Source organism: Bubalus bubalis, chromosome 21 (assembly GCF_019923935.1).
Source record: "Bubalus bubalis isolate 160015118507 breed Murrah chromosome 21, NDDB_SH_1, whole genome shotgun sequence".
Classification (NCBI taxonomy): Eukaryota; Metazoa; Chordata; class Mammalia; order Artiodactyla; family Bovidae; genus Bubalus; species Bubalus bubalis.
The window spans coordinates 36,721,438-36,748,620 of record NC_059177.1 but is presented as its reverse complement, the minus strand read 5'-3'; the positions used below and the strand labels follow the sequence as shown (position 1 = coordinate 36,748,620).

At 43.3% G+C, this 27,183-nt stretch overlaps 1 protein-coding gene and 1 long non-coding RNA gene across 6 annotated transcripts in view; one reads left to right on the top strand and one right to left on the bottom strand.

The window, feature by feature from the left end:
- The window catches only part of ADAMTS9 (ADAM metallopeptidase with thrombospondin type 1 motif 9), a 161,484-nt gene extending 153,764 nt beyond the window's left edge, over positions 1-7,720 (bottom strand). For all 3 annotated transcript variants that reach the window (XM_044933473.2, XM_044933475.2, XM_044933474.2), the window contains exons 1-3: positions 7,588-7,720; positions 6,614-7,014; positions 1,216-1,378 (exon numbers count right to left, since the gene is read on the bottom strand). In XM_044933473.2, coding sequence (XP_044789408.2) covers positions 1,216-1,378; positions 6,614-7,014; positions 7,588-7,702 — 679 coding nt within the window. In that variant the 5' untranslated portion in view covers positions 7,703-7,720. The remainder of the gene's footprint in view (positions 1-1,215; positions 1,379-6,613; positions 7,015-7,587) is intronic.
- Positions 4,637-27,183, top strand: part of LOC123330922 — a 109,156-nt gene continuing 86,609 nt past the window's right edge. For all 3 annotated transcript variants that reach the window (XR_006547189.2, XR_006640447.1, XR_006547190.2), the window contains exon 1: positions 4,637-5,344. This is a non-coding gene — a long non-coding RNA (uncharacterized LOC123330922). The remainder of the gene's footprint in view (positions 5,345-27,183) is intronic.

Below are 27,183 nucleotides of genomic sequence, written 5' to 3'. Positions count from 1 at the left end.
CACCCTGACATATGTTTCTGACTCCAGACTCCCATCTCTACCCCTTGGCTCTGTAGAGAGTCTAGACAGAACATTTCAGTTATGTTCCAATTAGCCCAGGTGGTTAAGAACACAGGACTGAATGGGATAAAGCCGGATGACACACCCTACGACTCGGCTGTACCATGTTACAAGCCAGTGTCATCCTATATTAAAGGTTTCACTTTAGAACTAATAATTCTGGGAAAGAAGAAGACATCACACTCTGCCACAGTGGAAGAACCTGATATAGATACAAGATGCAACAACCGATCATTTTAGGAAGACCTTCTTGGTCTTGAATTTTGGTCTTATTTGGAGAAACCAGAAACACCCTGAGAAATCACTTAATTTGAGGAAGAGACTTTAAAAAATAAAGAATGGGGGGAGGGAGACCATTTTAGAAACAATAAAAAAGATGGTTATTTTAACAAACATCCTAAAACACAGGACCAAACAGACAGATGGTTTCTAAGGAAACAGGACCATCAGAGAGAAATAAGTAGGCATCAGAGATAGTGAAAGGGTGCTTCAAGACTGGAGACTGAGAAGCATACACAAGCATAAGCTTTCCAGCAGGCCCAGGGGAAATATAACTGACAAGGGCCAAGCGTGTCAGCACCAAGCCTCCAAGAATCTGACCAGGATGGAAGAAAATCTATGGCAGGTATATATGCACTCAACTGACACCTGACAGCGCAAACCACAGCTCCGTTCCTGTATTTCCTGAAGTCACAGAACATTAGTTACATTGAAGTTGATTGAAAAAAATTCCAATGAACATATAGAAGTTTTTGTGCCTTCCATTTGTAAGACTTTTTCATACTTGTACACTGTTAAAAAAAAGTCCTAATGAATACAATAACAACAGCCTCAAGACATCACTAAAGCTTAATCCTAAAAATCAGCAACTTCAACAAGAGGTGGCTCTGCCCAGAGTGGGTTTGACGTCACTGCTGTATGAGTTCATCTCCTGGATTTGTCACTTATTAACTGTGCGACACTGGACAAGTTACTAAACTTCTTTTTAGTTTCCACATCTGTACAATGGGAATATACCTACCTGGCTTGAAGACTGAATAACAAAGACAACGTAAATGGTAGAGCTCTGTAGCCTGTGAAAAGCTACCTCTTTGAGACCTGGCAAGTAACCCAGCTCACACAGGTAGGACCTCCGCTTAAGCAAGATGCAAATACCTGAGGTGTCACATGCATGCTGTCCTGTTGCCGGCTCTCTGTGGGCGGTGCTGTGCCTATAGATAATGTGGGGTTTGTTTTGGGCCTCTTCATCTTCTTGTTCATCAATGGACAGTAGTGGTTCAATAAAATAATCTCCATCATGGGACCGAAATGTGCCCAGCTGCAAATAAAGAGAGATGAGAGGTTGACTTAATATAACTTAGCCACTGAGAGGAAGAGGACAGTGGAACAATGCCAAGTAAGTGGTGCCATCTTACCCAACTCCTTTCCTATGAGGGCTCCTTAAGCTAAAAATCTTACTGATATACTTCGAGAAGTAGTATTTTTTATTTTTCTTTTTTCACTCTCTGCCATATCAGTACCTTAACCTTTGATTGGACTCTACAGAACCTGCTATCCAAATCAGTCTCTAAGAAATATTTCCTTGGTGCTTAAGCTGATTTATATTCATTCCTCCAGGCTGCTGAAAGAGGGTTTCTGTGTGTTAAGACAGCCTGGAAACAGGGACAAGTATCAGTTTCAAAGAGAAAAGCCTACTCAAGAAAGCCTTATCCTGACTTCAAAATCAGGAAGCACATGTTGACCAGAAGGCACTGAAGGTGGCGCTGCCAGAGACAATGGCAGAGGAGCCTCTTATCAACCCTTTCCCTGATCACAGGGAGTGACCCAGGATAAGACTTTCCAGGCAGGCTGCCCAAGGTTCCAATCTCAGCGCTACCACTCACTCGCCCACCTTGGGTAAGCTCCTTAACTACTCTGAGTTTCACCTTCCTTGTTTATCAATAAGAGAATGAGATAATGTGTGTAAGTGAAGTGTAAGTCGCTCAGTTCTGTCTGACTCTTTGGAATTCTCTAGGCCAGAATAGTGACCTTTCCCTTTCCCTTCTCCAAGGGATCTTCCCAACCCAGGGATTGAACCCAGGTCTACTGCATTGCAGGCAGCTTCTTTACTAGCTGAGCCACAAGGGAAGCCCAAAATGTGTGTAAAGTGCTTAGCAAAGTGATACCTTGTCAGGGCTTGGAACAGAAGTGGCTTTTGGTGTTGCAGAGTTGGCCAGCCTTTAACCACCAGGATATAATTTGTGTTTGCCAATCACTCTAAGAGTTTCACGGTAACTCTTTCTCCTCCCCTTCCCATATACCCACAAGGTTTGCACATTATAAATGAAGCTGCAAAGTTGAACCACCCAAAGGAAACATTACAAGAGCGATAAAAAGTTCCCCATGCCATGCCACTGGGCAGTGTTTTAAGGAAAAAATCAAGCTCTTCTCACCTTCTCTGTGGTTCCTTTTCCCTCAATGTTGGGGAAAAGGCAAGGGCCTTTGATTTCCCCCTGGATCCAGGAAATGACTGTCCTTGAACATCAATGGCAGTATCAGCACTGAAGTATCACATTCCACCCAAATTCTAATCTACTGAATTGAAATATCTGGGGGGTAGGTAGGGCCCAAGAACTGACATTTTAGAATTCTTAGGCATGACAAAGTTTTAAAGTACTTGGCTAAGCACTGGGGTTCCCAAACCCAGCTAAGTGTCAAAATGTCCTGGGAAGTTGAAAAATAAATTTAGATTTGAGAAATCACCCTATGTATGCAGATTTGGTATTTCTAATGGTAAGATCTAGTATTTTAATTTTTTTAAAAAAAGTCTCCATGTGGTTCATCCCTGACTTAAAGATAAGACTTAGACACAAGATAGCTCTGACAAGTCTGGTGTCAGAATAAGAGAGTAACTGGCTTCCAGAGAAGTGATTTAACAAGTTTGCTTTTACCCAGGCACCTCTCCCTATTTTCAAAACACAACTCTGGTGCTCTCTGAGCACAGAGCAAGAAACCGACTACAACATGTGAAAGCTACTAGAGGTGGGCCACAAATACTGAGAAAGAATCTTGGAGCCCATCTGGTGAAGGTCTGGCATCTTTGATTATTAAAAGGGGAAACTGAGATCCAGAGGCAGGAATTGACTTGTCCCTTTCAGTGATACAGAAGCAGCTGAATAGTTCTCCTGCTAAATCTGGAACTCAGGTACCCTGATTCTAGTCTAGTGCCTTTAAAAAAAAAAAAAAAGCAACAACTTTGAAATTCTCTTTAGGAACACAGATTCAGTGTCTGGCCCGTGGTTAAGAGTATGGTCAGAAGGACTGGATGGGAACCCCAGCTCTGTCACTTGCTACCTGTGAAACCACAAGCAAGTCCCCACCTCTCGAAGATTCAGTGCCCTCAACTGCAAAATGGGTTCTTTCAAGGATTGGGCTGTTGTAAGGATTTAGATGAAATAATGCACACATAAAGCACTTATTACAGTACAAGACACATAATAAGAGTTCAGTAAAAGGAATATAAATGAGGTCAAATTAATTTGTGGCTGATTCACAACACAGTTGTTTGAACGAAGAGTAATCCTTTCTTGGCTAAGGTGACCATTTATTCAAATACAGGCTGTAAGTACTTACTACAATATATAAAAGGCACTGCGGGAGAGAAATGAATTGATGCTGACCCTCCTTCCAGGGAAAGGGGATAGAACATGTGTTGCAAGAGCCATAGTACAAGGGAGAGCACACTTAACATCAAGGAGGGAGAGAGGTATATGCCTGTGAAAGGGGAGAGAGATGGCAGCAGTCTGAAGGACTAGGAAGAGGTTTCCTGGGAAACAAGATACATTAGTTACACTTTGAAAGAAGGGTGTGATTTGAGCATGTGAAGCTGGTTGAGGTCACTCACCTAGTAAATCCAAAGGCCCAAAGGTTATGAGATGGGAGGGAAATGAAATGTGCAAAAACAGTTGCCTGAAATGTAGGATTTGTGAAGCAAAGCTTGACAGATGAGACTAGACACTCTGGATGTACAAAGGGGTGAGGAGGTACAGTGGCAATGGCCTTAAGTGCCAGACGGAAGAATTTATAGTCATTCACTAGGCAGTGGGGAGGTCTGTGCAGTAACTGAACAGGATAGCGATGTGATTTTGCACCTTGTCATCATTAATCTACAAGCAGTGTGTGGCAGGGATTAAAGAGAAAAGACCAGGAGAAGAAGCCAGACAGAAGTATTTCTTAGACATCAGCCCTAATGAGAGAGAAAGAGAGAAGCAAAGAGGTCTAGAGGTAGAGTAGGGATGCTTAGAACAGGTGAGAAACACATCTAAGAAGGATTTCAGGGAAACTAATAACTGACCAGTAGGGTGAGGGAAGGGAGGAAGGCTGGCATGGCCCAGTCTAAAGAATGAACGATTTCCAGGAAGATTTCCTGAGAGGGCCAGGAGGAGGGCCAAGATACTACAAGTACCAAACGGGTACGGGGACATCTTTCCAAGAAAGATAAATTCCAAAAGGAAGACAAAGGGGCAAGGACTTTGGAGCTAGATTCATCCCAGCTATAAAGGGCTACCTCGCATATTTTTCAGATAACATGCCAGATCTTCTGCACCTCCCTCCCCTCCAAAAAGAGAGCCAGACTGCAATACAAATGGACTCCTCAAGGTCTAGGGAGTTCGTCTTTCTTAAGTCCTGGCCCTCAGTTCCCTAAGATAGTTACTACTCTGCAGTTACAAGTGCGAGTTACCACCTAAAATTGCCAACAGAAATTAAGGTCCTGCGCAGCAAAACGTTTATACCACTGCTGGGGCCACTCAGCAGGGTGTGGAGGCGGGGAGGGAGGAGGAGTAAAGGCTGTTTACAAACTTGACTTACACACGCAGCACTATCAAGTAAGGTTCTGGAACTGTGGGTTACAGCCTTGGGATCTGGGCACACTCTGATGCTCTGGTTCCAGCACCTGACTTATACGCACCCAGATCAAACAACCTTTCCAAGAACAGAAGGATTCCAGGAGTCCCGGGGCAGCGATGACTCATGCAGCACCCCCTGCCATTTCGCCAAATTGCCGTCTCCGCCCACCCCCAATCTCAACGACGCACCGCGACTCTGGGAGCTTTGCTGGGGGCTAAAGGGGGTTCGTCTTCATCCTCGCATCCCAGCAGCCTAAACCTCCCTCCTCTCAGTCTACAAGCTTGCTTCCCTTCCCACCCGACCCCTCGGTTGAGCAGTGGAGATAGATGCGACATCAACATTTGGGACTCGCGAGCCACGAACAACAGGGCGCGAAGGGGGCAGCCAAGAGCCCTGGGTAAGTAGTCAAGCTTCCACTTAGAAAAGGTAACGGCGGGGAGTATGGGTGCTCTGGAGAAAAGTAACTGCATCACTGGGGAGCAGGGCGCACAGCCCCTGTGCGCTGGGAGATCCTGACCCACGATAGTTTCTGCGTCAGAGAGCGTGGCAGAAACGCACGTCGCTTGGGGAAGTCCTAGAACCGCTCTCACTTGGGCCAAAACCTTACAGCGGACCCTCAAATCTCACAAAAGGGAGAGGGCAGAGGTCGTGTAGGGCAGACAAGAGGGCAAGTGGGGCGGGGGGGAGGGGGAAAGAGAAGGGGGCGGTGAGTAAACAAACACCGGGTAGGGGTACCAGCTTGGGTCCCCTGCTAAGTGCGTATTTTGCAACGCATGGAGGTGACTTCCGCGCCCTCTCACCCTCCCTCTCTAGGGAAATGTGCACTTCAGGCTCCCTTTTCGAATTCTCTGGCACCCCATGGGTAGTGGAAATCTCAGGAGAACTGAAATCTCTCCAGGCTCTCCCCAATATTTCTTCTTCTTGGGGCCACCCCGCCAGCAGGGTGCAGAGTCGGACTGCGACGCACCCCCACTCCTAGTTCCTTGCTGAAGCAAAGCATCTAGGACAGGCCCCGCCCTCTTCCCCGCCCCCTAAGCCCTGGGCCCACCCTTCCGTTCCTGAGACCGGACCTGTTCCCTGTCAATCCAGTTCAGCCTCAGGGTTCCTGGCGCGTGAAAAAAGACCCTGAGAGAACGTGGGGACTCTAGATTACGCACCGCCCTCCCAAGACACACAGAAGGAACTCCCCGTACCGGACGCGGGGGATTCTCAGCCCACACCCCCGACTCAAGATGCACCAATAAGGAGTCGGGTTCTCCCAGTGCTCAGCTGCTCCACTCCTGGGCGGCCGAGTTTGCAGAAGGCAAGGACAAGTCTCTTTGAGTTTGGAAACCGACACCCCAGCCACCTACTGGTGTGGGGCAACACGCAGTTCAACAGTTGAGCTGAATTTGGACCCTAGAAAGTTCCGAAACATCCAGAACTACCCCTCCCGGGACTTAGTGGAGGGGGCGGTGTCGGGGAGGATGAGCTTCTTTCAAGTGTCAGCACACTCGCCGGAGTAGCCACCCAAAGTGTAGGACGCAAACAAGTTAGTAGCGCATGTTTAATGCTAGAGCAGAGAGACGGCGCAGTGAGGGTCCTAGGCTAGAGAGCAATTAAGTCTTCCAGAAGCGGGTGAGGAGGTGAAAGGGCAGGGCAGGGGAGGGGGCGCGCGTCCACTTACCATTCCCGAGCAGAGGCTGATGACGGCCGTGTGCTCTGACTTGGTATTGACATGGCCTTTGTAGAAACAGTGCTTGAGTTCCGCTTCCTCCTCGGAATAAAACTTAGTCTGGTTCACCCCGGGTGCCCCAAGGAGGGTGACAGTGAACATTGGGGCGATAAATCCAGCATGGGCGGTGAGATTAAATAGAAATTGCTGGCCAAAGGCGGAGAGGCGGTAATGCTCCTGGGAGGAGGTAGCGGAGGAAGAGGAGGAGGCGAAGCCAGGCCAGGGGTCAGAGGCAGAGTTAATGCTTCGTCGCCTTCTTTTGAAGTGTACGTTCGTGGGAAAGGGTTGTCCGAGAGCGTTCACTCGGACGGGAGATGCGATTTCGTATTCGCTCAGGGTCTCTAATAATTTCACTGTAGAGAGAAGCAGAGGCACATGAACCAATAATATAGTTTTCTGCAAGTTTTAACTTGAAGTGTGTGTGTGGGGGGGGGGGGCAGCAGAGGGGGGGTTCTCCTAAGTTATTTTCCAGCTTTTTCCTCCCTATTCAAGTCAATCCCTTCACCTTCACTGACTGGACAAATATTTGCTGAACACCTACTATGTATCAGAAAGTGTTAGATGCTGTCAGAGTCAGACACTGAACAAGACAAAATACATAACATGATTGTAGATCCTGACAGATACCCTGAACTATGCGACGAGCTGGTGCCCCCAATTACTAACAGGTTTGGGGCCTGGCGTGGGTAAGGAGGAAGATCAGGCTAAAAGAAGGGGGCGGACGACTAAGTTCTTTCCACAGTGTCTCTTGAGAAATTGGCTGGGAATGACCTAAAGAAGGGAGAAGCTGCAAAGCGGGAGATACTTCTTTCTAGGAAAAGGAGAGGGCAGAGAGAGGCCTCCGCTGCGGGGTGTCCGCCGTCGGACACGGAGGCTAAGGAGGTGGCGACAGGGGCGGAAGGGTCCCCGTGGCCGACTCTCGTTACCTTGCCTCGGGTGCAGCCTGTCCTTGCGCACGGCCGCCGCGGCATCTGGGCTCCCCATCTCGGCCAGGTCTCGCACCAGGAGCGTTAGCAGTGTGGCCCAGGATACAAACTGCATGGTGCTCCCCACCCCTCCCCAGCCGCCCCCACCCCCCTCCCCTCCTGCCCTCCTTGGCTGCGAGGCTGCGGCTGCGGAGAGCGCGCGGAGCCCGGTGCCCGCCGCCAACTTTTGACTTTAGGAGTCGCTGAGGTCTCGCGGCGAGGGTCCCGTCTGCGCTCGGCTGAGCAACGCCGCCGCCTGCCGAGAGCTGAGCCGCTCGGGCCGCAGGAGGAGCCGGAGGAGCAGGAGGAGGAGGAGGACTGGGGCTCGGCTGCTTGGCCGCATAATGTCCAGGGAGCCGGCGGGAGAAAGCGCGGAACGTGCGCTCCGAGGCGCGCCGGGCGCCCTGTGCTGGCGGGGATAGCGGAGCGGCTTCTTGAATGGGGGGCTGGGGGGCGGAGTGGGGGGGGCGCTACTCAAATACTCAGGTCCCCGCCTCTCGGAGAGGGGAGGAGAAAGCGGAGTGAGTGGGGACCGCCTCCTGCCACTCGGCTCCTCGGCTGCTATGCGGTACTTGCTGCTCGCAGAGTCGCCGGGAGCGCAGGGGCGCCGAGTGCGGTCCGCCATCTCCCCGGGACGGGCTTTTCTGAGACTCCCTGCCCTGGCGAGACAGAGTAGAGAACGTTCTCCCCTTTTCCTGGCGCTCCCAGTCTCTCCCGTATCCTCTCTTTCTCCCTTCGGAATCTCTTCTCTCCCTCGCCCTGTCAGTCCGCTCTCTGCCCCCTTTCCCGCTTGTGGTCTCTTCTCCCCGTCCCTCTGTGCACCTCTCTAGTTCCCGCATCTCCCCCATCCCTTTTCTCTTTCTACACGGTCCCCATCTCTCTCTCTTCTCTTTCTCTCTTTCTGTCCCTGTCTCCTTTTGGTTTCTCGCAAGTGAAAGTGGCCCAGCGCAGGAGCGCCTTCTCGTCCCACAGTTTCTCACTGAGGGAGGCGGTGTGGATTCTGAGCTCCGCTCTTGGCCTCACCGCCCCAGGTCAAGCGTTTGGGAGCTGGGGTTCTCATCTGGCAGTTCAGGATGCGTTTCAAATTCATGGTCTCCTCAAAGTTTCCCAAAGCTTTTCAGTTGTGCTTGCCCCAACCTCAGACCCATCGAGAGAGTGTCTATAGCTTTCTGTAGGTCTCCGGCCCAAAAAAGGTTAAGAACTGCTCTGGGCAGCAAGAGGAGGCGGGGATTTCGGCGCCCCCAAGTGCCTCGGGTTTTAGAGATACGGGGAGCGGGGGAGAGTGAGAGGGGACTGTCATTGACTCGAGGGGAAGCACCAGTGCCTGCAGAGATTTCTCAGCCACTTCCGCTTGCTTTTTGCCAGAGAAATGCTTGGAACAGCTTAAAGCTGACACTTTTAACTATACCTACCTCTGACTTGGGATGCATATTTTAAAGTCGGAAATTCTGCCAGAGAGGGATGGTGTGTATGTATGTGTGTGCGCATGTGTGTGTGTGTGTGTGTGTGAGAGAGAGAGAGAGACAGTGAAAGAGGTGTTTAATTCTGGATGTTTTGAACAATTTCTATAAAAAATGAATATTTGCCCCAAAGTCCAGAACCAGAGTTCTCTGTTGCTTGGAAGGCTGGCACTCAGGGATGAAAACACCAAAGACTGCCTACTCGGGTTCGGGGTGGGGGAAGGGGGACTAAAGCAATATTCTATAAGTGTCTACTACTCTGGAAATATTAATGTAAATATTTCTCCTGATACAGGGAGAAATGACTTGGCAAGAATAGAATTTCCTAAAGAAGTTGTTAACCCAAACAGACCAATGTTGCCTTGACTGGAATTTATGATTGGTGCACACAATGTAAAGACGGCAAAATAGAAACCCCTGTTAAGCACACAATCAGATTTTTAAAGAATAATATTTAAAACTTTGTCTTAAACCTTCAAGGTATTGACTAAAAGACATTTCTTCTAATACACAATCTTTCTTATCATTATGTAGTAAAAATTACTCACAATCACAGTGTCTGAGGTTTGCTGACAGTTTAGCAGGAAACAGAAAAACATCAAGAAATCAAACTCTTAGCTGATTCCTATGGAAAATGTTCTAGGACTGCCACTATAAAATTACTCAAAAATGTAGCACGTTGCAGTATTTCCCATTAAACAATTTTCCTCTTTTTCAATTTGAATCCCTCCCGTAAAGAACTTAACAGTATAGCAATGATTATATGTAAGGACAGAGGTTTCATTGTGTGCTCTTTCTCAGTGGCTTTCTTTCTAGGACTTGGCATTAAAGGATGAACTTTTTTTTATGGTTCTTTAACATTGCTCCTGATACAAATAACCATCTCTACAGCTGATAGAAACTTTGTAAAAATACAAAGTTTCTCTTGGAACTTCCTGAACTGATCAAGAGTCTGGCTTTCTGAATTTCTCATCCTCAGGGAGTTTATTCACCCTTTCTTAAGTGTTACTAGCTTACCTCTGGATTTAAATCTATAAACAAGTCTTAAAAACAAAAATCTTAGCAAGATATTTGAAATCATAATAAACGAACAGGACAACTGAGCGAGCTAAACAATTCAAGTCAAAATTTTTTGTCTGAATAATAATAATGATGATAATCAACTTTATGTGCTACCCCTTGTGCATTTAATACAACATTTAATTTTTACAGCAGCTCTATGAGGCAGGCAGGATAGTAATTTCATTTTACAGATAAGGATATTGAGGTTGAAAGAGGTATCCTTGACAGATCAGATCAGATCAGATCAGTCGCTTAGTCGTGTCCAACTCTTTGTGACCCCATGAATCGCAGCACGCCAGGCCTCCCTGTCCATCACCAACTCCCCGAGTTTACTGAGACTCACGTCCATCAAGTCAGTGATGCCATCCAGCCATCTCATCCTCTGTCGTCCCCTTCTCCTCGTGCCCCCAATCCCTCCCAGCATCAGAGTCTTTTCCAATGAGTCAACTCTTTGCATGAGGTAGCCAAAGTACTGGAGTTTCAGCTTTAGCGCCATTCCTTCCAAAGAAATCCCAGGGCTGATCTCCTTCAGAATGGACTGGTTGGATCTCCTTGCAGTCCAAGGGACTCTCAAGAGTCTTCTCCAACACCACAGTTCAAAAGCATCAATTCTTCGGCACTCAGCCTTCTTCACAGTCCAACTTTCACATCCATACATGACCACAGGAAAAACCATAGCCTTGACTAGATGGAACTTTGTTGGCAAAGTAATGTCTCTGCTTTTGAATATGCTATCTAGATTGGTCAAAACTTTCCTTCCAAGGAGTAAGCGTCTTTTAATTTCATGGCTGCAGTCACCATCTGCAGTGATTTTGGAGCCCAGAAAAATAAAGTCTGACACTGTTTCCACTGTTTCCCCATCTATTTCCCATGAAGTGATGGGACCGGATGCCATGATCTTCGTTTTCTGAATGTTGAGCTGTAAGCCAACTTTTTCACTCTCGTCTTTCACTTTCATCAAGAGGCTCTTTAGTTCCTCTTCACTTTCTGCCATAAGGGTGGTGTCATCTGCATATCTGAGGTTATTGATATTTCTCCTGGCAATCTTGATTCCGGCTTGTGTTTCTTCCAGTCCAGCGTTTCTCATGATGTACTCTGCATATAAGTTAAATAAACAGGGTGACAAGATACAGCCTTGACGTACTCCTTTTCCTATTTGGAACCGGTCTGTTGTTCCATGTCCAGTTCTAACTGTTGCTTCCTGACCTGCATACAGATTTCTCAAGAGGCAGATCAGGTGGTCTGGTATTCCCATCTCTTTCAGAATTTTCCACAGTTTATTGTGATCCACACAGTCAAAGGCTTTGGCATAGTCAATAAAGCAGAAATAGATGTTTTTCTGGAACTCTCTTGCTTTTTCCATGATCCAGCATCTCTCGTTCCTCTGCCTTTTCTAAAACCAGCTTGAACATCAGGAAGTTCACGGTTCACGTATTGCTGAAGCCTGGCTTGGAGAATTTTGAGCATTACTTTACTAGCGTGTGAGATGAGTGCAATTGTGCGGTAGTTTGAGCATTCTTTGGCATTGCCTTAACGGTCCCCTAACTAGTAAGTCAGAGATATGGTTCAAATTCAGTTTCAGCGCTTTAGTCTAAGTTCATAATTATATACATATTTATCAATGTTTTGATAACTATCATAATTATCAATGATTTACTTGTGTATAGTGAGTAAATCATTGATCTGAAATGCTGCCAAGTTTTGGGGGGTTGGTTTGGGTGGAGGTGGCTAAAATCATCAAGAGAATTCCCTCAACTATCTTTGCTATGTATGATGTATCGTTGACTCTCTTACTTCATTTTCTATTGTTAAATATTTCATGATAATCTTAATTATCTCACTGATATTTCAGGATGTTTCTCTCAGTATCTAGTATGGGTCTGGCACATGGTAGGAACTCAAGAAATATTTATTAAATGAATGAATAAATATAAACCTCTATTTTGTTTCAGCAGTCCTAAAGTGACTTTATCATATTTAAAGAAGGCAAATATCGAATTAATGTACATAAATATGTGATATAAATAAATTATATAAATTAATAAATGATAAAACATTTGTATTTGGTATCTTTTAAAGAAATTTTTGTCACCAAGTTTTTGGCTGGAAACTGTCTGGAATAACTGTTTAGAAAAGAATCACAGTTAACATGATTTTGTTTTAGATTTTTGGCACATCCATTAAAAATTAAAATGTATGTGTACTGAGCCTCAAAACAACCAATAAAATGTAAATTATAAAAGAAAACATATGTGTATACAGTTTGGAAGTTGGTTCTATATATATAGGAATATATAAATATACCTGAATGCAGGAGGGGAGACTAGATTCTGTAATAACCGGCCCCCTAGAGAAGTCTTCCCTGAAGGAAGAACATCTTGTTGAGGTCACCTGGAGTTAAGGGAAGGACAGATTTTAGCCCATTTTCTTCTCCCAAGCTTTACTAGAATTGAATGTTATTGTAGATTAAATGGGAGGTTTCTGTGGATGCTTCTTCATGAAAATTAAATCTCAGAGGAGTGATGATGCAGATGAGTCACTAGGGAGAGACAGTCTGGTCAACAGAAATGTGAAAGATGACATCACATATGACTTTGCAGAACACCAGTGAAAACAGCAGGAAGGAGATCTGAAGCAAAGCCATCTCTTTCCACAGAAAGGGAAAACCCACACCGAAATGAGAGGCAAACACCAAGAGGCAGAAATATAATGAACTGTTTCCTGAGTAGTCAGCAGTAAGTGGCTTCAGGAATAGGTAAGTCTACGGTACTGGGTAGCATGTGTGCGTGTGTGCTCAGTCACATCCAACTCTTTGTGACCCCATGGATTGTGACCCCGCCAGGCTCCTCTGTCTGTGGGATTTTCTAGTTTACTGGAGTGGGTTGCCATTTTCCTACTCCAGGGGATCTTCCTGACCCAGGGACGGAACCTGCATCTCCCGCATCTCCCACCTTGCAGGCAGAGTCTTTACCACTGAGCCACTGGTTGTAACTGCAGGAGACTGCCTGGAATGCTCAGGTTCGATCGCTGGGTCAGGAAGATCCCCTGGAGAAGGAAATGGCAACCCACTTTAGTATTCTTACCTGGGAATTCCCATAGACAGAGGAGCCTGGTGGCCTACAGTCTATGGGGTCGCAAAAGAGTTGGACATTACTTAGCAACTAAACTATCACCATAGCAGTTCTGCTGTCTGGGTTCTGCTCTATTTTACATATGATGAAAATTAGACTCTGCAAAGTTAAATGACCCAATACAGAATTACAGAGCTAGAATGTGCTGAGTTGGGATTTAATCAGGAATCAGTTTACCTGCAAAACTTGTTATCTCCATAAATAAAAGCAGCTTAGTGACAGAAAGATGGCCATCTAGTTGTTTCTGACCATTCAGCCTTTATACCTGGCCTGATGAGTATGATCTGTAAGAATATCCTTTCTTTTCATTTGAAAGCTAAATCTACAGTTCTAAATAACTCCTTTTGAGCCTACATGGAATGTCCCAGTCTGGTCTTTATGATGTTCTGAGATAGTTCATGACTAGCTAGCTCATGGCAATTTTACAAAGTTATTTATGTATCAGGTGTTCCTTTCCTACTTATTGTTCCAGAAGACCATACTTTAGCTATTACCCAGGCTTTGGAGCCCCAAGTGAATCCCACTAACAATTGCTTGAGACTCTTTGGGCCTCAGATCCTTATTCTGCCTCCTTCAGTATCTGTAGAATGAGACCTCCAGACCAAGGGTTTCAACATCATAACTACAAATGATTCAGAAATCCTCAGATTGAAACCACTCTTAAACTGAAGCCAAGTTAGACAGCATTGCAGTCTGTGCACATACAATTTCACCATTTCCTGAAAGTCCACATTAAACATAGACAGCTGCTATCCTTGCTAGCATGGCATCTGACAATGCTCGGATTGTTGGGAGATGTACCAGGATGCTATATGCCTCCTGAAATCTGAACTTCTTCTGCCCTACTTTGTTTCATCCCTTACGTCTTGTTGGTGTTTGGTGTTATTTGTTAGACTTTAAACTATGTGAGGGCAACAGCAAATCAATCACCATCCTCACTGTAACCCCTTGGTGCTACCTAATAGGCACTCAATACATATTTCTTAAATGAATGAGATTATAATTATTGAAAGTTGTTTCTAGTTTTCAGAGCCAGTATTTCCTTTAATTTGCAAGTCATTTTCTTTCTCTTACTCTCTGTCTCACACACACACAAAGACACACATGCATGCACACACATGGAACTCCAGGAATGATGGAAGTAATCTCTATTTCTCATGGTATCATTACTCCTAGGAGAAAAATCCTGCTTTAATTAGAATCTTATCATGATTATTACTTTCTAGAGTAGAAATTTCCAGAGCTAGGTTTTCTCCAATGCCTACTTTAGGATTATGAGCATAGAAAGTAAGAGTGCATTCTCTGTATCCTTTCCATATCCTGAAAAGAGAGTTATAATCACAGTTGCCTGCTTCAAAGGGGTCCTGTGAAAATGAATGGACCGAGGTGCTGGCTTAGTGGCTGGCACAGAGGAATTGATCTCTAAACATCCAAATCTGCGCTCTCACCTTCTGACTAACCCACTTACTAGTTAGGAAGAGCTGGAGAAGGCAATGGCAACCCACTCCAGTATTCCTGCCTGGAGAATCCCAGGGACGGGGGAGCCTGGTGGGCTGCCATCTATGGGGTCGCACAGAGTCAGACATGACTGAAACGACTTAACAGCAGCAGCAGTTAGGAAGAGTGGTTCCTGATTCAGTTTGACAGAGAACAGCGCTGGCCACCAAGCACTCCTTCCCCTGTTAACCTCCTTCTACTCCCATCACCAGCTTATGGGGCTTTTTTTGTTTTACTGAAAGCTACCCAGCAACTCAGTGGTAAAGAAACCGCCAGAAGGAGACTCAAGAGATGCAAGTTCGATCCCTGGGTTGGGACTATCCCCTAGAGAAAGACATGATAACTCACTCCAATATTTTTGCCTGGGAAATCCCATGGACAGAGGAGCCTGGTGGGCTATAGTCCATGGGGTCACAGAGTTGGACACCCAAAGTTGGACGTGACTGAGCACACATGTATGCATGCTACACTTCTACTGAAAAAGAAAATATGTCATGTGCATGGTTATATTTCACTGACTGTGTATTTCTTCACATTCATCCTTGCTATAGCTACCCTTTCAAAACTTTTTTTTTTTTTTTCATTTTTAAACAGCTTTACTCTTTCTTTCTTATATTCTGCTTCAGTTCAATTCAGTTCAGTTGCTTAGTCATGTCCAACTCTTTGTGACTCCATGGACTGCAGCATGTTAGGCTTCCCTGTCCTCCTCCACCATATCTCAGAGCTTGCTCAAATTCATGTCCATTGAGTTGGTGATGCCGTCCAACCATCTCATCCTCTGTCACCCCTCTTGTCCTCCTGCCTTCAGTCTTGCCCAGCATCAGGGTCTTTTCCAATGAGTCAGCTCTACTCATCAGGTGGCCAAAGTATTGGAGCTTCAGTTTCAGCACCAGTCCTTCCAATGAATATTCAGGACTGATTTCCTTTAGGATGGACTGGTTGGATCTCCTTGCAGTCCAAGGGACTCTCAAGAGTCTTCTCCAACACCACAGTTTAAAAGCATCAATTCCTCGGAGGTCAGCTTTCTTTATGGTCCAACTCTCACATCCATACATGACTACTGGAAAAACCATAGCTTTGACTATATGGACCATTGTTGGCCAAGTAATATCTCTAATTTTAAATATGGTTATCTGAGTCATGAAGATCTTTTTTGTACAGTTCTTCTGTGTATTCTTGCCACCTCTTCTTAATATCTTCTGCTTCTGTTAGGTCCATAGCTTTTCTTCCAAGGAGCAAGCATCTTCTACTTTTGTGGTTGCACTCACTGTCCACGGTGATTTGGGAGCCCAAGAAAATAAAGTCTGTCACTTTTCCCATGTTTTCCCCATCTATTTGCCATGAAGTGATGGGGCCAGATGCCATGATCTTCGTTTTTTGAATGTTGAGTTTTAAGTCAGCTTTTTCACTCTCATCTTTAACTTTCATCAAGAGGCTCTTTAGTTCTTCACTCTCTGCCATAAAGGTGGTATATACGTATCTGAGGTTATTGATATTTGTCCCAGCAATCTTGATTCCAGCTTGAGCTTCATCCACCCCAGCATTTTGCATGATGTACTCTGCATATAAGTTAAATAAACAAGATGACAATATACACCCTTGACATACTCCTTTCCCAATTTGGAACCAATCTGTTGTTCCAAGCCCGGTTCTAACTGTTGCTTCTTGACCTCTATACAGATTCCTCAGGAGACATGTAAGGTGGTCAGGTATTCCAGTCTCTTGAAGAATTTTCCACAGTTTGTTGTGATCTACACAGTGGTGGCTCAGCTGTTCAAGAATCTGCCTGCAATATGGGAGACATGGGTTCGATCCCTGGGTTGGGAAGATCCCCTGGAGAAGGGAACAGCTATCCACTCCAGTGTTCTGGCCTGGAGAATCCCATGAATTGCATAGTCCATGGGGTCACAGAGTGTCAGACATGACTGAGTGGCTTTCACGTTCCTGTTCACACAGTCAAAGGCTTTAGCATAGTCAATAAAGCAGAAGTAGATATTTTCCTGGAACTCTCTTGCTTTTTCCATGATCCAGCAGATGTTGGCAATTTGATTTCTGGTTCCTCTGTCTTTTCTAAAACCAGCTTGAACATCAGGAAGTTCACGGTTCACATACTGCTGAAGCCTGGCTTGGAGAATTTTGAGCATTACTTTACTAACATGTGAGATGAGTGCAATTGTGTGGTAGTTTGAGCATTCTTTGGCATTGCCTTTCTTTGGGGTTGGAATGAAAACTGACCTTTTCCAGTCCTGTGGCCACTGCTGAGTTTTCCAAATTTGCTGGCATATTGAGTGCAGCACTTTCATAGCATCATCTTTTAGGATTTGAAATAGCTCAACTGGAATTCCATCACTTCCATTAGCTTTGTTCATAGTGATGTTTCCAAAAACCCACTTGACTTCGAATTCCAGGTTGTCTGACTCTAGGTGGGTGATCACACCATCATGGTTATCTGAGTCATGAAGATCTTTTTTGTACAGTTCTTCTGTGTATTCTTGCCACCTCTTCTTAATATCTTCTGCTTCTGTTAGGTCCATATCATTTCTGTCCTTAATTGTGCCCATCTTTGCATGAAATGTTCCCTTGGTATCTCTAATTTTGTTGAAGAGATCTCTAGTCTTTTCCATTCTATTGTTTTTCCTTTATTTCTTTGCACTGATCACTGAGGAAGGCTTTCTTATCTCTTCTTGCTATTCTTTGGAACTCTGCATTCAGAAGGATATATATATCCTTTCATTTCTCCTTTGCGTGCTTAAATAAGTCCAATTTAGCATTTTTTTCAAACACTGGATTTTCTTTATCTGGCAGAATATTTTACATAACCAAAACATTAGCCAGAACCCAATTTCCCCACTGAATGAACAGTTTAAAAATGTTTTTATATGGTAGAAAATATTTACATATGCAAAAATGTAATTTCCTCTGCCAGAAGATGTTTAATAGGCTGTCTATTGTAAAGGTATTAATCATAATAATGGTTAACCTTTGTGATGGCTTACTACTTCAGCTAACAATGGATTAGGTTGTAGTCAGTTCTTCTGACAACCCAATTAAATAGGAATGCCATGAGCTCCACCTTGGAGAGGAAGAAATAAACACAGGGTAAGTAATGGGCTCAAGGTTACTCAGCTAGTGAGTAGCTAAATGGGCCTTCAAAGGTAGACTTTCTGATTTCAAAGTCTGTATTCTTAAATCACGGGCTTCCCTGGTGTCTCAGTGGTAAAGAATCTGTCTGCCAAGACAGGAGTCAGGGGTTTGATCCCTGGGTCAGGAAGATTCCCTGGAGGAGGCAATGGCAACTCTTGCCTGGAAAATTCCATGGACAGAGGAGCCTGGCGGGCTACAGTCCCATGGGGTCGCAGAAGAGTCAGACACAACTTAGTGACTAAACAACAACAGCAAAGCTTAAAATAGCATAAATTTTGATGGTGAAGAACACAATCTCAAAGAGTAGAAATCTAGACGTCAGAAAAAATTCAGATATCAGTCCAGCCAGGCCTATAGAGGATCTGGTTTAGGGAGTCAGTCACAAATGGTGAGGCTTCTGGATATGGGTCCAACTGGGGTTGATGAAGAGGAGGCTTTTCCAACACCCAGACCACTCAATGACCTACCTGTAAGACTGGACCTTGTGAACACTGCTCTTCTTCAGGGGTCTCATAGCAACAATCATCCTTATAAACTCTCACGGCCCTCAGTTCAGCTCAGTATCTTTGTATTATTCAGGCTGTACTATGGTCCTTGCTATCAAAATAGCATATGGCCAGAAGGCCTGCCTTCTAGTTATAAAGTGGTTCAGGATTTGAATTCCCTGTGAGCTTATGTGGAAGCCTGCTACAAAGAAGGTCTTCAAAGAACTTTTCAAAATATCTCAGTTACTGTGACTACCAAGGACAATGGAGAGGGGCTAGAGGCAGGGATAAATAATTTCATTTTTTACTTAATGTGGAAAAACACAGATGCATTGCATGCAACAGCTTGACATGGTAATGAGATTATGTGACATCAAATCAGTGCCAGTTGGAAATGGTATATTCACCATGCACTGTCTTTGTATTAATTGGCACCAATCACAGAAAATAGGTTGCTTCCTGAAATGTAAGCCTGGCAATTAGCACCTTGTCAAGTCCTTATCAGAAGCTGGCACAAAGAAAAACGTTTGTTTTTTTTCCCCACTTAGAAACAGGTCTGATGGCACATATCAGGGAAACTCACGGCGAGCACAACTGGAATAAAGTTTCACTACTGTTGGGCTCTGTGCTAGAGGTGCAGTCACAAACAGCAAGACTTTGGATGTATACTTTTTTTCTGGGCACTTACCACAGTGGCGGTGGCGCCTGAATTCTAATTACAGTCAGCAACACAAATTCACCCACATACATTTTAAAAATCAGCACTTCTTATTTTGTGCTGATTATTCAGTTCATTAATGCTGACTACAAATCTGGACCTCAAGGAACTTATATTTGCTCTAAGCACCTTTTCTGACAGAGCAGAGGTAGAGAATGACTCCCTGAATGGTGACTTGGGTCCTCTTGTCCAGGAGGGATAAAGGTCCTAATAATTGAAAACAAACATAATTCAAGATCCTGTCCTCCCCACTTCACTGATCAGGTGGAAAGGGAACATCAAGAAACAGTAAATCCAATGAAATATTGGGCAATTATTTCAGAGTCAGAAAGAGCAGTATGTTTTAACATATAAACATGTCCAAGTTGTATTATTAAGTAAATGAGTCACAGTGTTGTTTGTGTAATTGGCTCCTAAAAACAAAATAAAAGAGCAAAATCTCAACCTGAACAGGATCTGCATAGGAAAAAAAACTCTAGAAAGAGGGATTTACATCATGCTATAACCATATGACTATGATCTCTGAAACCAGGAATTATGGAGATCTTCCATACTTATTACATTTCAGTGATACCTACCCCCGTATTATCTGCCTTTTTTAGTAATAAGAATATATTACTTTCTTAGTGAGAACAATATTTTTTAAAAATAAAGAAACAATATATAAAGAAGATACAGTGTTATCACTACCCTCAGGGAAAAGTTTTTTCATAAATTACGCATAATGGTAGCTTTTTCTGTAACATTCAGTATGTATTTCACTATTTGAAAAGAACCTCATATATACTGATGTGATCAAACACTACAAAGAGATTTCTGATAGCTAAGTCAAGTTTTTGAATGAAATTTGACAGGAGCTTATGATTTATATAGAAATGGAAGTGTTTGATATACAGTATCCATGGAATTAAAACATGATTGGAGAATAATTATTGAGTCTCAGGAAAAAGTAGATGCTTACTCAGCCCCTGACTATATAAACAAGGAAGACATTTATTTATTAAAAAATATTTATTGAACACCTACTATGTACCAGGAAGACATTCATTTATTCAAAAAATATTTATTTAACACCTACTGTGTACCATGCAGTTTGCAGAGGAGCTCACAGTCCAGTGGGGAAGAGAAACACAAAATAAGTAAATAGGTGAACAAGTATATTAATTACGCACAGTTCTTTGTAGAGGAGATTAAAAGGCATATAGTTGAGATTAGGTGGACAGAGAAAGGCTCTTTGAGATGTGCTAGATAAATGGAAGCCTTTGGCCACCTGATGCGAAGAGCCGACTCATTGGAAAAGACCCTGATGCTGGGAAAGATTGAGAGCAGGAGGAGAAGCGGGTGACAGAGGATGAAATGGATCGATGGCATCACCTGCTCAATGGAGATGAGTTTTAGCAAACTTTGGGAAACAAAGAAGGACAGGGAAGCCTGGTTTGCTGCAGTCTATGGGGTCACAAAGAGTCAGGCACAACTTAGCAGCTGAACAACAACATAAATAGATAGTAAGAAGGAGCCACCCCTTTGAAGAACAAGCAGAAAAATATTCTGGGCAGAGAGAACAGCAGGAGAATGTCTAAGACAGTTAAAGAAGTTGAAGGGTTTCAGAACCCAAAGAGGCCCTTGTGGTTGGAGTTCTGTGAATGAGGGAGAAGGGATGGAGAGTGGGGCTGTGAGCAAGTGAAACAGGAGCCAGGTGTTATGGGACCTTTCAGGTGTGGAGTTTGTATTTTACTCTAAATGTAAGAGCAAGACAGAAAATCGTTAGGCAAGGAGATGGCAAGACACTCCTTTCATTATGAAAAAAAATCCCTCTGGCTGCTGTGTGGACGATGGGATCTAGGAGGCTATTGTGTTGTTCAAATGAGGATGAAGGTGGCTTTAACTAGGGTGTGGGAGTGGAGGTGGCAGGATTTAGATACTGAGAAAGTGTATTTTAAACAGGACATGGTGAAGGATGTTATCACAGGGATGAGAAGGGAGGACGTCAAGAATGAGTCCCAAAGTGATTATGCAGAAATTGCTGCCTTTGATATATACATATTACAACCAGAGAGAGAATACAAAAGAATAAAAACTCACATACAATAGCAACAAAATCACTGGGGATAAAAATAACAAGGAACATGCAATGCCTATATAAATACTACTTTAAAACGCTCATGAAGACTTCAGAGGTGATGTGAGTAGATGGAAGATCACCACATTCTTAGGATGACTGAGTGTCAGTAAGGTGCCCATTCTCCCTAAGACAGTTTATAAAATTATTGGAAACACAATATAAGTGCCAACAGTTTGTTTCTGTTATTTTTCTTTTGTTTGAGACAAAATTGAACCAACCTTTACTTGAGAACATAAATAAAAAACAGCTTGGAAAATTTTGAAAATGAGTTATGTGTAGACTCTAATAATAATACCAAATATTACCATTCTCTGATCAAATAATAAAACTTTCCTTTGCTTCTGAACCTAAATAAACAAAATAAAACCTTCACAAAATTATTAACCAAAAAATATACCAAATATCAAAATATAATGGAATGCCTCAGTAAATAAATATAGTGATACTAGATTATGAATGCACAGAAAACCCAATGGAAGAAACCAGAAAATCCAGAAACAGATCTCAGAGAATTTAGCTTCTGATAGAGAGAGTTTCTGAAATTGATTGGGAAAACTTGGACTAGTCACTATGCAGTGCAAGAATGACTCGGCAGCTATGTAGTTTAAAATATTTTTTAAATAATAAAACTATTTTAAAGTTGGTGGTGAGGATATGGAGAAAAGGGAACCCTTGTACACTATTGGTAGGAATGTAAATTGATGCAGCCACTGGGGAAAACAGTTGGAGGTTTCTCAAAAATTAAGAGTGACCCAGCAGTTCCACTCCTGGGTATATATCCTAAAAAACTCCCACTAATTCAAAAAGATACATGCACTCCAATATTTATAGCTACTTTATTTACAATTACTAAGACATGGGAACAAGCTAAGTGTCCATCAGCAGATGAATGGATAAAGAAGATGTGATGTGTTTATACATATATACATGCAATGAAACACCACTTGGCAAGCTGGGAGTGGCGTGGGGAGCACTAGAGATGTAGGGATGCACCCTAGAGGTATGTCAGTGGGGCAGCTGAAGTTCAGGAGAGGAGTCGAGGTAAGAATAAGGATGTCTTCTCCATGATTACAGAGTCAGGGAAAGACAGGAGGGCAGCAGTTCTCCAATTTGCTTTAGTATGCTTCCCAATCATCTGAAGGGCTTACCAAAACTATTCTACAGGAGCCCATCCTCCAATTTCTGGTTTAGCAGTCCTAAAGGGTCAAGCCCAAGAATTCATACTTCTAATAAAGCCCGTGGAGTGCTATTACTGCTGGCTGGGCACCGCACTTAGAGAACCAATGCCCCAAGGCAATGAGTTTCCATTGTAGCCTCCTATTAGTATCAGACAGAAAGCTAAGGAAAAAACGGAACATCAGGGATCCACTGCATTGCAGATCATTCAAGTCAGAACCTCTGGAAAGTGGGTCTGGGCACTGGTAGATTTCAAAAACTCCCCAGTTGATCTAATGTAAGCCTGGGAAGAGAGCTTCTGACAAAGAGGAAAGATACACTGGAGAAACAAGAGAAGGCCTAGAAGGAAGACTTGAGGTTGCTTGCTTTGAAATGACCTGGAGGCGAAGAGGAATCAGAGAAGAGACTCAGGTGAAGAGACTGAGAAGTGAAGAGATGAAAGGAAAACAGGGGACCCCACACGTGGCAAGCGGTCACTAGCTGGCAGCCTCTGTGCTGGGATCTGGCAAAACAGATACAAATAAGACCTATGCGGCCTTCAAAGGGCTTCTTCAGAGGGAAGAACCAAGAGGCTCTTTTAAAGAAGCAGTGGCATCATCTATCCATTTCTTGATGTGTGTCTTGAAGAAATACTTGCTTCCAAGTCTAAGAATGCACGTCAAGGCTGTTCATGGCAGCGCTGTTTGTCCTACTGAAAAATTGGAGACAGTGTGTTTTCAGTAGAAGGATGGCTACATTATAGAAAGTGGTGGACTTACATGACAGAACCCTGCACAGCAATTCAAAGGAGCGAACCAGCTAGATAGTAATTGGCAAGATCACGGAAAACACTGTTGAAGGGCAGAAAGCAAGCTGAGGCATGCTATTTATGTGAAAAACAACATGCATAAATGTATTTGGGAAAATATATACAAAAAGAGGGCTGGAAGGATGTACTCAATTCATACCTGGAGAAAGGGACAGGGGAAAAATTTGAGGGTGATGAGTAGAGGGACTTTAGATTTCTCATGCTCTTAAAATTGTTAAGACTTTTGATAAATGCACATACTTAATTTCCTCAATGTTGTACTAATTTAAATTTTTAAAAGTCATTTACAGACGTCGGTAATTAGTAGCACATCTAAAGTTAATGTATGCATGCAGTTTAGAATTTTACTTTATGTGGGATCTTGATATAGCACTCCTGGTATCACTCTCCTGATTTTGGGCTAATTGGAAATCTTCACTGACCACATGAAGTATTATCTCTCAACCTATTTCCTAAACTGAGAAAAGGGCAGAAACTATAACTTCAAAGGGAAAAAGCCATTGCCTGCCTGTTACTTTTCTCTGAATTTTTCTGCCAAAGAAGCATGTTTGAAATAACATTTCAAAGATACAGACAACTTCCTTCCCCAGAGCCCTGCCTGGCAGACATTCTAGTTATTCAATTAAGGGGCTGTCCTGGAATGCAACTCTAAAAAGGCAACTGAGATTTTTATTTTGCAGGCCTCTGACTCTTAAATAGCAGGTAAACAATGCTGGGAGATTCTGGAGATAAAGATTTGGAAATCTACAGAAGTACACATTAGCCAGACCATATCTGTTATTTTCTAGACAAATGGGTACCTTGGAGCTACCTGTGTTGACAACGTCATTGTGTCTCTGGGAAGCAATGACTTTTAAATCCTTAGATACTCATTTTCAGAGTCAGAAGACAATCTCTTTATGTACGTTTCAAGAAAGCAGGGACCGTATCTGCATCATTGCCATTGTGTCTGCAGTGTCTAGCATACAGTGCTTGGCATACAGTAGATGCTCAGTAAATATTTGTGGAATGAATGAAGCCACATAACAGAAAGATAAAAACCAAATCAGGGATGAATTCTATATAATCTTGAGTGAAAGAAACCAGACACAGAAAAGTACATCCTACATTTTCCATGTATATCTTGTTAAATACAGACACAATTAATTGGTGGTGAAAGAAAACAGTTACTTTGGTGGCGGGTAGTGCGTTGGAAGGACACAGTGGGCGCTTTTAAGAGGCTGGTTATGTTCTACTGCTTGACCTTGGTGGTGGTTACAGAGATGTGTTCATTTGGTAAAAATTAACTTTATAATGGTTTGCTATATATTGTGCACTTTGCTGTATGCATGTTATTATTTTTTTTAAGTTTACACAACTGAAGCAACTTGGCACACATGCAAACTAAAAGAAAGTGACTTTTTCCATTAAAGAAGTCAATGTTAAATAAAGGTATGTTAACTGGGGTTTTGAAGTTTTAATCCTTTATGTCATAGATCATGTCATCCCTGGAAAATTATTTTCTATCCCTAAACAATTTTCACTTTGTATTTCTGAAGAGGAAATATGTAACATCACCTCCAAAGCTTAAAGGCTTAGCTTGCCATTTTCTAAGGTATTTGCTTTTCCTTATCAGAATTCAGCTGATGGTCAAAGAGCTGCTGCAGGACTGCAGGCAGATCTGCTATTAGGTTTTTAGCAACTATTCTTCTTCCTGCCCTTAGTCTTTTGAAATTTTTGACCTCTTGAACAGTCAAGGAAGAAAACCAGAAACTTCAGAGATGAGCAATCTGGGGTAAATATATGATAGATCCCACCATTTAATAACCACCAGACTCACTAAATTTTCTAATTTTTTTCTTTGCTTTCTCTCCCTTATTCTTTTTTCTTTTTTTAATTTAATTTTATTTTTAAACTTTACAGTATTGTATTGGTTTTGCCAAATATCGAAATGAATCCGCCACAGATATACATGTGTTCCCCATCCTGAACCCTCCTCCCTCCTTCCTCCCCATACCATCCCTCTGGGTCGTCCCAGTGCACCAGCCCCAAGCATCCAGTATCGTGCATCGAACCTGGACTGGCGACTCATTTCATATATGATATTATACGTATTTCAATGCCATTCTCCCTAATCATCCTCTGATAATAACAAAAACATTAAAAAAAGTCCTTGAACCCAGTAATTCAAAAGTTTAACTTAAACACATTCCCTTTCTGTTGTTGTTCAGTTGCTAAGTCATGTCTGACTCTGCGACCCAACGAATGCATCATGCCAGACTTCCCTGTCCTTCACTATGTCCTGGAGTTTGCTCAAACTAATGACCACTGAGTCCGTGATGGCATCCAACCATCTCATCCTCTGTCACCCCCTTCTCCTCCTGCTCTCAATCTTTCCCAGCATCAGATTTTATTTTCTTGGGTTCCAAAATCACTGTGGACAGCCTCAAAATTAAAAGATGATTGCTCTTTTCCAATGAGTTGGCTCTTCACATCAGGTGGCCAAAGTATTGGAGCTTCAGTACCAATGAATATTCAGGATTGACTTCCTTTAGGATTGACTGATTTGATCTCCTTGCTGTCCAAGGGTCTCTCAAGAATTCTGCAGCTCCACAGTTTAAAAGCATCAATTCTTTGGTGCTCAGCCATTTTTGTGGTCCAACTCTCACATCCGTACATGACTACTGAAAAAACCTTAGCTTTGACTACACAGATCTTTGTTGGCAAAGTGATGTTTCTGTTTTTTAGTACACTGTCTAGATTTATCATAGCTTTTCTTCCAAGGAGCAATCGTCTTTTAATTTTGTGGCTGTCCACAGTGACTTTGGAGCCCAAGAAAATAAGATCTGTCATGTTTTCCCCATCTATCTGCCATAATGTGATGGAATCAGATGCCATAATCTTCATTTTTTGAATGTTAAGTTTTAAGCCAGCTTTTTCACTCTGCTCTTTCACCCTGATCAACAGGCCCTTTAGTTCCTCTTTGCTTTCTGCCATTAGAATGGTATCATCTGCCTATCTGAGGTTGTTGATACTTCTCCAGCAATCCTGATTTCAGCTTGTGATTCATTCAGCCTGGCATTTCACATGATGTACTCTGCATATAAATTAAATAGGCAGGGTGACAATATACAGCCTTGACGTACTCCTTTCCCAATTTGGAACCAGTCCATTGTTGTTTCATGTCTGGTTCTAACTCTTGCTTCTTGACCTGCATACAGGTTTCTCAGGAAGCAGTTAAAGTGGTCTGGTATTCCCATCTCTTTAAGAATTTTCCACAGTTTGTTGTAATCTGCACAGTCAAAGACCTAGTGTAGTCAATGAAGCAGAAGTAGACGTTGTTTTGGAATTCCCTTGCTTTTTCTATGATCCAACAGATGTTGGGAACTTGATCTCAGGTTCCTCTGCCTTATCTAAATCCAGCTTGTTCTTCTGGAAGTTCCTGGTGTTGAACCTACTGTTGAACCTCCTGTTCAACAGCCTCTCTTGAAGAATTTTGAGCATTGCCTTGCTAGCATGTGAAATGAGTGCAAATGTACTGTAGCCTGAAGATTCTTTGGCATTACCCTTCTTTGGGATTGAAATGAAAACTGACCTTTTCCAGTCCTGTGGCCACTGCTGGGTTTTCCAAATTTGCCGGCATATTGAATGCAGCACTTTAACAACATCATTTTCAAGGATTTTAAATAGCTCAACTGGAATTCCATTACCTCCACTAGCTTTGTTCACAGTAATGCTTTCTAAGGCCCACTTGACTTCACACTCTGACTCTAGGTGAGTGCCCACACCACTGTGGTTATCTGGGCTTTTGTATACTTCTTCTGCGTATCCTTACCACCTCTTCTTAATCTCTTCTGCTTCAGTTCAGTTCAGTTCAGTCACTCAGTTGTGTCTGACTCTTTGCAACCCCAAGAATTGTAGCACACCAGGCCTCCCTGTCCATCACCAACTCCCAGAGTTCACTCAAACTCACAT